This window comes from Vigna umbellata, chromosome 1 (assembly GCF_029865625.1).
Source record: "Vigna umbellata cultivar VRB3 chromosome 1, Vumbellata_1.0, whole genome shotgun sequence".
Lineage (NCBI taxonomy): Eukaryota > Viridiplantae > Streptophyta > Magnoliopsida > Fabales > Fabaceae > Vigna > Vigna umbellata.
Window position 1 is genome coordinate 49,933,383 of NC_142165.1, and position 11,612 is coordinate 49,944,994.

General features: G+C 30.1%; 1 protein-coding gene across 1 annotated transcript; it reads right to left on the reverse strand.

Annotated features, from left to right (window-relative positions):
• Positions 1-1,498: 1,498 nt before the first annotated feature.
• LOC148205637 (precursor of CEP14-like) lies at positions 1,499-2,159 on the reverse strand. Its single transcript, XM_088111580.1, has one exon. The coding sequence runs from the start codon at positions 1,942-1,944 to the stop codon at positions 1,654-1,656; it is 291 nt and encodes a 96-aa protein (XP_087967706.1). The 5' UTR covers positions 1,945-2,159; the 3' UTR covers positions 1,499-1,653.
• Between the last annotated feature and the right edge of the window lie 9,453 nt (positions 2,160-11,612).

The following is an 11,612-nucleotide window of genomic DNA, read 5'->3' on the forward strand; positions in this document are numbered from 1 at the left end:
ATCATTAAAACATAATTGAGAAATAATTTGTAATACCCATTTTAAAGAAATTGTATATAAAGATATGAGATTAACTTAGGCAATCTTTTAAATTCTTAAAAAGTGTTATAACTGAAAAAGAAATATTGAAATTCTTAAAATTAATCTTGGGTATAGTAAAATTAATTAAATTAATAGATTAGGAATCTTCCACGGTGTTGATTATTAGATATGCTCATTTCACTTTTATTATAGAATGTTGGTTCTTGTTTTTACTAAAATTGAACGAGAATTTTTTAGGATAACGTGAGATTTTTTATCAGCAACTCGCTAAAAAAGAAAGATCCATCCGCAACGGTTTCTCTAATACTAGATCATTAAGAGCATAAAAATAAGAATAGTTGTAAGAAAGTATATCTGATTGAGTGAGTATTAGGCAGGTTTTAGAATAATTGAGGTGTTTAGTTATGATTTATGTGATTTGCATAATTTGAATTATGGGGAAGATAGAGTTTTATACTGTAAAAAATTCATTATAAAAAAACAGTAAAAAGTTAACATTGCATGTTATGAGTACTATCTACCTTTACGAACAAAAATGAAGTTAATGATAATCTTAGGTGTAATAAATTTGGATTTTTAGACATTTGAATTAAGAAGGCAGTGAGAAGACTTTTCTTTAGACGTGGGAGAGAATTAAGATTAATTATTAGTTCTTATAATAAGTAATTAAAAATTATATTAGTCATTTAAAAAAAATGGTGCAGCTTTTATAGGTGATTATATATAATATACAAAATTTCTCTATCTATGTATGTTTATATAATTTAACCTTTTTTTTGTTGGTAATTCAAATTTATTTGAAAAATTTTCGTAAAAATGATTTATTATAAATACATTTGTTTTTAAAAAATGTTTGCGGAAAGTGACATGTCAACAAAAATAGCACATAGAAATCAGGAGGAGAAAATATTTCTTTTAATCATGTGTCACTTCTTAATTAAAGAGACTGAAAAGGAAGGTGAAAAGTATATAAAAGTAATTTGGATCTCTAACCATCGAACCATATCATCGCCGAGTCACAAGTACGTACTAAAACACACGCACAGTTAGATTCCTTAAAAAACATTGACTAAGATTTAACTTTTACTTGTGTGTATTAAAAAACTTTATTACAAAAGACAAATCACACTTTAAGAAAAGCTATGCCTTAATTATAATAATAAAGCAGCGGTTTTCAAACAGAGATACCATCAAATCTTTACACACCAACTCTTCAGAAAAAAAAAAGTAAGTGGAAGCTTACCAACAATTGTCTGGAATGGAGTTTTTTTTTTTTTTACATTTTTTACAATTTCTTAGTATGACAACAAATGGAGCCATGTTCAAAGTCGGAGTTCCAGTTGAGAAAACTTTGATGCAAAGGTTACTCATTGACGTAGAGTTTAACATTTATTCATTCATGTTTCTCATTGATGTAATCGTAAAGGGAAAGCAAGTAGTCCCAAAACAGAGGAAATCACATACACACATTCATTCCACTAATTTATTTATTTATTTATATCACAACATCACAATCCAGCATGCAAAGAATCTGACTTATAACAAAACTGAACCAATAATAAAAAAAATGTGGTAGGAACGAAAGAAGAAAGAAAGAGAATTGATTAATCATTAGTGGCCAACACCAGGACTAGGGACAGATCTTAGAAGAACACGATCGATTGTTATGAGGTGTCGGGATATGAGCTTCTCATCAACCTCCGTGGCGTGTCCTTTCTTACTTGGAGAAGAAGGTGGCACGGTACCCTTAGGAAGGGCACTCAGAAACAAACTGTCCCTTCTTGAAGATGGATTCACCTTATTCTGCTGGTTTTCTACAACAAGTTTTCTTGCCTCTAAACATGACCAAAGTGAAGCCAAGAGAATCATCAAGAGGAGTACCACAGTGGTGGGTCGTGCCATGTTAATTAATATGAGCAAACGATTGAGAAAGAACGAGAGAGAGAGAGAGAGAGAGAGAGAGGTTGTTGTAATATATATTTATATATATAGATATAGATATATGTATAGAGAGAGAGAGAGAGAGAGAGAGAGAGAGAGAAAGAGAGAGAGAGCTTGGAGATGAAGCTAATTTTATGGGATAGAGCAAAGTCAAGAGAAAGTGGCGTGGGGTTTGAAAATCCAATGTGTTTCAGAGAGGAAGTGGAACGGAATTGAATGGAAATATCGGTGAGTCTATATAGTTAATTAATTGGCATATTCATCATAATTGATAATATATTTAAATGTTACAATCCCATACGCAGTCATAAAAATTAAAGCAGTTTTGTCAGTATCTGTCTTAACACCTTTTTCTTAAAGTCGCATATTAATTATTTAAAATTATTAATATTTAATTATTTAGTGTTACAGGTGTAATATTCAAACTGAACATTTTCAGGTGAAGCTTTAACAGTGTACCTGCGAAATTTCCACTCTCAAATAAGTGAGCATACAATCATTCAGTGGATGAAGTACCTCAAATATTAAGGGTGTGTTTGGAGAATTTACATAATAATGTGTTCTCTTTATAATAAAAAATATATATAATATCAATTAATAGTAAAGATTGTTAGTGTGATTTGTAGTATAGTTATTATAAAAGTTAATAAATTATTATATATAGTTATAATTAGAATGATTCGTATCTTAAATTATGATTTATAGTTTTTGAAAAAATATAAAAGAGATTTGTAGTACGAAGTGTGGACGATCTTAGTTAGGTGAGGGCAGCCGGCAGGTTGTCTCTTGTTCTTTTGTTGACAGTTACCTGTCAGGATAAAAAGAGTTAAAGAAAATGTCTTAAACTGTTTTATTTATTTATTTATTTGGTTATTTGGAAAATAAATATTTCAAGAAATTGAGAAAAGAAATACATAAATAATATTGTTTACTTGTTTGGGTTGTCCATTTTTTACTTGTCAAGGTTAAAAAAGGTATCTTCAACTACGTTACTTCACTTTTTACTACAAAAAGCAATCATAAGTTACTGAAAGCTATAACCAGTTCGAGTGATTTTTAAAATATATATATAATACCTAAAGTTATAGTGAAAACAATTGAGAATTTTGTAGTTAATTTGAAAGAGTGAAAAAAAAAGTAAAATAAAAGAAAATAATTGAGAATTTTGTAGTTAATTTGATTGATATAATAAAAATTTAAAAATCTATATATAATACCTAAAGTTATAGTTTTGATGGATAAATAAACTAAAATAAATCTATAATACCTAAGTCATGTTTTAGTTTTGCATGTACGTATATCATCTCATACAAGTATTATAGTTTCTTAATAGCAAAACTATTTGTTATAATACATATTTGTCTCTTTCTCTTAATCAAACTTTTTCTAATCTTTTCCTAAACAATCGCTAACCACACCAAATATCAATAAGACGTACATAATCTTCTCTAATAAGTTAATAAGCTCCGTGAACTTTCTTAATCCAGAATTCAGAATCACGTGATGGATTTATAAGAAATAAATATTGAATTAGAGATAATTTTGATATAATTATGTGATCATCATTTGAGAAAAATATTGAAATGACTTTACCAATTAAAAAAGAAGTAGGCATGATTATAATCGTGGGCGTGGCCCCGTGTGAAGCTGCCTTTTGGGTTTATGGTGGGGTGGTTAGAACTTTCACTCCTCGTGGGCCAATACTACCTATAACTTCTTTATCTTTTTATATTCATAAATTTCATGAACCTCTTATCATATTTATAAAATCATTTCAAAATAAAAAATCTTAGGACATTTATAAATTTAACTTCACATTAAATTTCAACTAGACAATTTTTACTAAAAGTTAAAGTTTGTTGTTGGAATTGGCAAAAATATATCAAATCATAGTTTGCCAACCATTTATTCAATGGTGCTAGTGTTTGACCTATATGATAGTTATTGGCAGGGCCCTTCAAGGACTTTGGAGATCAAAGCAAATTTAAACATGAAATTGTTTTTTATTAATAAAATAATTTATTTTAATTTTATAATAAACTTAATAGAAGTATATTAATATTAAAAAAATGAGACTTTTTTTAAACGTAATTTTATAATTAATTTAATAGAAATATATTAGTATTAAAAAAATTGAGACTTTTTTTTGTAAGCTTACGAAAATTTGACCTGTTTAGGAGTTTAACCGACGATGTTATAGAGACATTATATCATTCTATTACAAGTATATGTTTTATGTTTTTGTTGTAGTAATTATGAAGGAAACATTTGTTTGAATTTGGAATTGTTTTGGTTACAATATGCTCGGTCTCAGTTTGTGGTATTATATTGAATTCATATCCTATATATTCTGATAATTAAATATATAAATCAGTGTAGAAAATAAAACTCACTTCTAATAACTTGCATGGAAAATTTTCGTTTATAATATTTCCTAATATAAGATACACGGATAGTTTTATTATTCCTAACATATCATAAAGGTGATAACATTCAAACGGTGATTACAGAATTACAATTTGATTTATTTTTCTAACATTTAAAAGAAATTAATCAAATAAAATTATAAAATAATTTATTTAGGTTAGGAAGTGAATTTTAAATTAAACACAACTATAAAACTTTTAGTTTGTAAAATGAGATTTATTTCATATTGTAAATTCCTTTTATTTTTATAATAGATGTTTCAAACTCACTTTTATATTGATGTATAAAGTGAGATTAGACATTATTATTAATTTGACAGCGATTTAATAGAATATAACGAGTCTAACAAATAATAAATATGATTATTTTGTATAATTTTAATATTATATATTAAAAAATAAATTTTAAATTTAATTCAATTCTATAAAATAAAGATAATATTTATTTTTATATTATAAAATCTTTAATCGATATGAAAACTTTATCATTTGTCATTGTTATATGTATAGGAAAGTATCCACTAGTACAGTTAAGGGATACGACAACGGTTATTTTCGCTAATAGGCCTCGGTTCCTGAACCGAGGCATATTCGGGCGAGATAAAAAGCGGTGGACTTTATGCCTCGGTTTTTGAAACGGGACATATAATGATACGATTAGGCCTCGGTTCTAACAAACGAAATCGTTTCACTCCCTTTACTGCCTCGGTTGGAGCCTGAACCGAGGCAGTATGGTCCATTTTTTATTTTTTTTTTCTTCTTTAGCCACTCGTATCACGCCTCAAGCTTCTGTATTGCTCAAGCTTCTTGACAAAAATCATTTTGGTGCCTCAAGCTTCTCAGATTCAATTCAACAAATCAATCTCAGATTCAATTCAACAAATCAATCTCAATCTCAGATTCAATTCAAGCAATCAATTTAACAAGTAAAGTCAAATTCAATCTCAGATTCAATTCAAAACAAAAATAAAAGAAATCTGGAGAAAAACGCTTCTGGATTCGCCTCCGCAACCTCAATCGCCGCATCCGCCTCCGCCTCTGCCATCACCGCTGCCTCTGTCGCTTCTCCTCCTCCTCCGCCACATCCTCTGCATTCGCCTCCGCGCCCTCCGTGGCCTCCGCGCCCTCCGCGCCCTCCGCGCCCTCCGCGCCCTCCGCGCCCTCCGCACCCTCCGCGCCCTCCGCATTCACCCCCGCAGCCTCCACATCTGCCTCCGCCACAAGGCCCCCATCCCCGCACCGTTCTTCTCCGATATTCTTCCTCCGCCGCCGCCGACTGCGCGATGCCTCTCCTTCCTCTTCATCGGGTGCTCTTTACGGAAACGGTGGCAGATCTGGGCGGTGTGGTGTGGTTTAGTTGTGGGAGGTTCGTGGGGGTAAGGAAGAAGCGCCTGGGGAGGGAGGCGAGAGCCAGGGGAGGCGAGAGCCAGGGGAGGGATGGCGAGGCGAGAGCCAGGGGAGTGAGAGATTGACGGAGGGAGAGAGCAACCGAGGAGGGAGAGGGAGGGAGAACGAGTGAGAGGGAGGGAGAGTGAGGCAGAAAGAGTGAGAGGGAGGGAGAGTGAGGGAGAACGAGTGAGAGGGAGGGAGACTGAGGTAGCGAGAGCGAGGGAGATCTGGAAAATGAATAGGTCTCGGTTCTCTGCTGGCCCGAAGCCATACATACGTATAGGTCTCGGTTCTACACCTGACCGAGGCCTATAGTTCTTAGAAAAAAAAAATATGAAATGATTATATACCTCGGTTTGCGTTTAAACCGAGGCATAAACACTATTCTACACTGGTTCTGAACGAACCGAAGCCATAGGCTCTGCACTTATTTCAAATTTCAGAGACTGTCAGGGGGTAGGTGAGCTTTTAGGCTTCGGTCATTACTTTAACCGAGGTAATATGACTTATATGCTTCGGTTGATTTTGAACCGAGGCGTATAAGTTTGATAGACTTCGGTTGCACCTAAACCGAGGCCTATAACGCGAGTTAAAAAGCAGTTTTTTTACTAGTGATCATTCAATCAATCTTAGTATATATTACTTTTAATTTTTTAAATATAATAGTGGAAAATATTATTTAATAAGATAGAAAATCGCAAAATTTTACAATTGTGAACCAGTAGAAGAAGAATAGTTTACTACTATTTGAAATGGTAATATAATAATATGGCTGACTTATTTCTAATTAACGACATGGAAGGAAATGTTGGAAAGAGAGTAAGAGGAGAAGTCAAAGTTTGTTGTTGGATAGGGTTACGTGTATGGCAAATACTTTTTTATCTTTTAAAAGAAAAGTACCATAAAAGAAGAAAAAGGTGTTGGGAACTATGGATACAGTGACAGGCTTAATCATTGAAACATGTCACAGTTCAGGTGTTTTTCTTGAGACATTATTTACCTAATTACCGAAAGTACTCTATCATGTCTGGTTTTATGTCATCATAAAGTTGAAACACCATGAAAAATGGCAGAGCCACATTATCATGACAACAACATGATATCAGTAAAAGCACTCAACAAAACTGCTATGTCCTCGAATCATTTCCCATGAGTAGATGCACACTATCATTTCCATCTCAAGGATATTGTAATAAGATAAGATGTATTTTTAAATATTAAATGAAGAAATTAAATTCATAATCTTTTTCACTTTTTCTTTTAATTTTTACTATTATCAAATTTTATAGCTCCTTAATACGATAATACAGTGTTCTTGGGAGTTTCTTGATTCGCATGCAGACATTGAGAATGTTTTTGAAAATCTGCTTGCTATTTGCCAATGCTCACCACTATTAAACCTTATTTCCTTACAAACCCGTGTTATGTTTAATAAATAATCTATTATTTTAGTTATCTTTGTCTTCAGATCATCATACATTAAATTGCAAATATACAAGAGATGGAAAATGAATGCTTGGACTCAATTGTAATACCTCTAAAGATTATTCTACCACGGAACAGAAATGACTTCACATTCATCGTGTATTAACAATTTGACGGCGAATTAACATGAAGATATTCAAATTATAAAATCCATGAATTTAAAGTCTGTGTTAAAAATAAAAGTATAAAATTGTAGTAGTAATGGTATGTTCTGATTATTATGTTTTAGGTTGCATGTGTTTTTTGAAGTCATCAATATGAGTTTTTGTTTATCAGTGATCATAATTGTATGTTCTAATAATTCTTGTGATGTTTTTATATGTAAATAAAGTATCTTGTAGAGATAGAGGTGGGTTGGGCATCTAAATTACATAATTTAGATACTATATGTAGTTTATTATTGATAAATAACTAATTCTATGATTAAATATTGTTGATATTTTGTTTTAGTTTATGAATTTCAATTGGGCTATTTAATATGTGAAATTTGAATACATTGCACGATTTGGTCTAGTATACTTTTAGTTGGTTGTGTCTTTTGAATGAAATGAATTATTGCTTTGATATTGTAACTATTTATGAAAACTATATTTTGACTATGTTTGAGATGTCCCTGTGAAGTCTTTAAACTAGTAATATGGCACTATTTGAATTGCAATATGAAATTTGAAAGTAATATGAGGCTAGTAAGTAAAAATTTACTCAAAAGTGCTAAATTACATATAGTTCAAAGCTCAAAGGGGCTTTTGCAAATTGACTTAGTGTTGGGCATCGCTGATAACCCTTGGTGCCAATGAGACAATGGCTCCTCTGAGTTGGTTATCGTTGAGCGAGGGTCCTTCTCGTTGGACGACACTAGAAAGAGCTCACTAACTTGGTGTTGTTGGGTGCCAATCAGGATTTTTGGGTGTTAGAAGATTAATTAAATCTTGGGAGCTTTAAGGGTCCTCTGGATAGGCGACTACTAGACTTGTTGGGCATTTAGGGTGGCACTAGGCGCCACTTAACTAGCATTGGACGTTACTCTTCTAGGGACTCCTCTGTTTGAGTGGTGTTGGGTGGTAGTTGAGTGACTTTAAATATGTTTTCTAAATTTCACTGGTTTCATTGATGTATATATGTATGCTATTATAGGATGGTTATAATGGATATTGTATGAGATAATTGTTAATAAGGTAAAGTGTGATTTGTTTTGGAGAAAGGAATTTCAAAGTTTCATTTGTTGTGTAGTGTATGCATCGACGTGAGAGCCCAAGGTTAAAGGTTATCCCAATACTCTATTAATCACTCAACTCATATAAAGAAGAATGGTTGAGGGGTTGAGAATGATAGGAAGTCTTGGTCCAAAGAACTTTTTGAAGTTCCAATGACCTGGATAGGATTAATGTTGTGGGTGGGAGGTATCCATTACAAGTGATAAAACCTTATGAGATTCCATATCGATATATGTATTTAAATAATTAAGTTTAGAAGTGTATTTGGTTATATAGTTTATATACACATGATTAATTATGATACAACATTATCTTTTATTAATACATGATGTTTCTTTTGTATATTATTTTACCTTATCTTCTTTGTTGGTATGTTTTGTGTTTGTATTTTTCTTTTTTGAAATAAACACACCTTAATGTTAGTAGATGAAAAAACATATTTAGAGTTTTCCTCTCATAGATGATGAGCCAATTATTTTAACTATGGGACGATAATGATCCTATTATATAGATCTATTTAAAATATAATTTAGAAGCTTAGTATAAAAGTTTTATCTTATTATAGTCTAATTTGTTATCACTGTACTGATATAAAATATATATATATATATATATATATATATATATATATATATATATATATAATGGTTGGTGTATACCTAATTCCAACTAGTTTGTAACATCAATTCATTAACAAAATCCTGATCTAGTAAAAAAATATAAATAAATAACGAAAAAGAAATAGTGAGAATTCTTTGGTTTGGAAACAAACAGAAAAGGAAAAAAAATAATGTTTGGCTACTATTTGATAGTATTTTACTATTTTTATTAAAAAATATTTATTAATTCTATCATTGTTATGTTATTTTTGTATTAACTATTTGATTTTAAAATAAAAAAATAAGAAAGTTTCTTAGTAATAGAAGTGAGAGATCCATATCTTAACATATCCCATATGGATATTGTAAATTTATTTTTATTTTGAGTTAAATATCTTTTTAACTTTTAAATTTGGATGTGAAATTAAGTTTCGTTCTTTTTTAAAATTTATAAACATTTTGGTTATTTTAAGTTTCGTTCTTTTTTAAAATTTATAAACATTTTGGTTATTTAATTTTAAAATTAAATAAATATAGTTTAGATTTAATAGTGTCTCTGATTCATATTTGAGTTTAAATGTTTCAAATAAAATAAATAACTCAAATGTAAACTTAAAACATTATCTACCATATAAAAAAAATGATAATATCATTTATTAAAATGATTATATTTATTTAAACAACTATTTAAAACATGTAGTTAAATTAAAAAAAATTATATTAATTTATTTTTAGAGTTTGGGTATCAAAATGTGTTAAAATTTAAAATAGAGAAATTTTTTAATTTCATTTAAAGATTAAAAATATATTTAATTCTTTTCATTTTTAATTAATATAGATTTTAACTTACTATTAAATTGTGATTAACTAATTTTTGTTATTAAACAATCACATATAGTGTTAGCATATTTGAATGAAAAAATTTAGAAGGATTCCACTCTTATAAAGTGAATTTAATATAAAAAAGTAGATACATTATAAAAAAAAAAAACAATGATGAAAACAAGAAATAATTAAAGAAACAAAAATGGATAAGATAATGATGGATGACAATTTTTTGTTGAGCCAATACAACACTCCTTTTTGTCTCTTATTTTTACTTTTTCTGACAGCTTTTTGTGTTTTCTAAAGTGTAAAACAACAAAGGAACAACCTAATACAAAATCCTCAAAACTTTCCCTTTAACCCCATTCCTCCAATTGAAAATCCAACCAACCTAAAATGTCAAAACAAATTAAACGCAGATCCCACGAGAAATGAGATACAGTAAAAACAGTAAATTGATTAGTGTATTGATTTTCTTAATGCATGCCCATAGTTCATTTTTTTTCCTAAATTAACTGGAAATATTTTTATGTAGTTTAGTCTATTTTGACTTGTGTTAGTTCACTTTTGTTTCTTACTCAATGTCTTCTTTGTTTAAAATACCTTTGCCTTTGGTGTACTTATTATTTTTATTTAATATAATCTTTCAATAAGATAATTATTAAAACTGCCTTTCACGTTTCTTTAGTTTTGGTTTCCTTGAAGATTCTATAACCAAGTTATCATATGTCACCAACTATCTCACTTTTCAGTAGATTTTCAAGTTTCACTGATTTAATAAAGATGAATTAGGTTGAAACATTTCTCAACAGTCTAATTTTTAAAGCATTCAAACATACTGCTTTTATAACGATAATGCGCAATATTTTACTTGGAATAATTTGATATTGTACCATTTAATATTTGAACAATTTTGAATTAAAATTTGTCCATATTAAATGACTATATTAAGGAAAAAAATTATACTTATGTATCTCTTATTAAACTCACATATTGAATACGATGTGAGAACCCATCTCTTGATCAAACGTGTTTGTAATTGAATTGATAAAACTATAATAAAACGATACCAAACATATAAAACCAACAAAATTTCATATATATATATATATATATATATATATATATATATATATATATATATATATATATATATATATATATATATATATATATATATATATATATGGTTTAAACCCTCCCTTGGTCCTCATTTTTGTATCAAAATCTCAGTTTGGTCATCATTTTTTCATCTGTCTCAATTGGGTCATATTTTTTGTAAAAATAAACACATTTTACCCTAACCGTTAACTGGTCTCAGACGGTGTTAAATTAAAGACACGTGGTGGAGAGAGAATGTGTTGATCATTTACGTGGAGTGTTTTAATTAAATAAACAATGGTGATTTGAAAGGCCACGTGGTGATGTTTTGACTAGAACCAGATCTTCTCCTCCCTCCCCCTCTGCTTCCTCCCCTATTGTTGCTCCATCGGCGCCACCCACCATCTACAACACAATCACAGACCAATAAAATGTCATTCTTCTCGATTCAGTTGCAGATACACATCCCGAAACCCCTGCAGCAGTTAATAAAGAAAGCATACACATAAGAAAAATCACCCAAACAGAAAAAAAAAAACTCCACCATTTACAATAGAACAACTGAAACTCTCAACCATTTCGAAATTCCA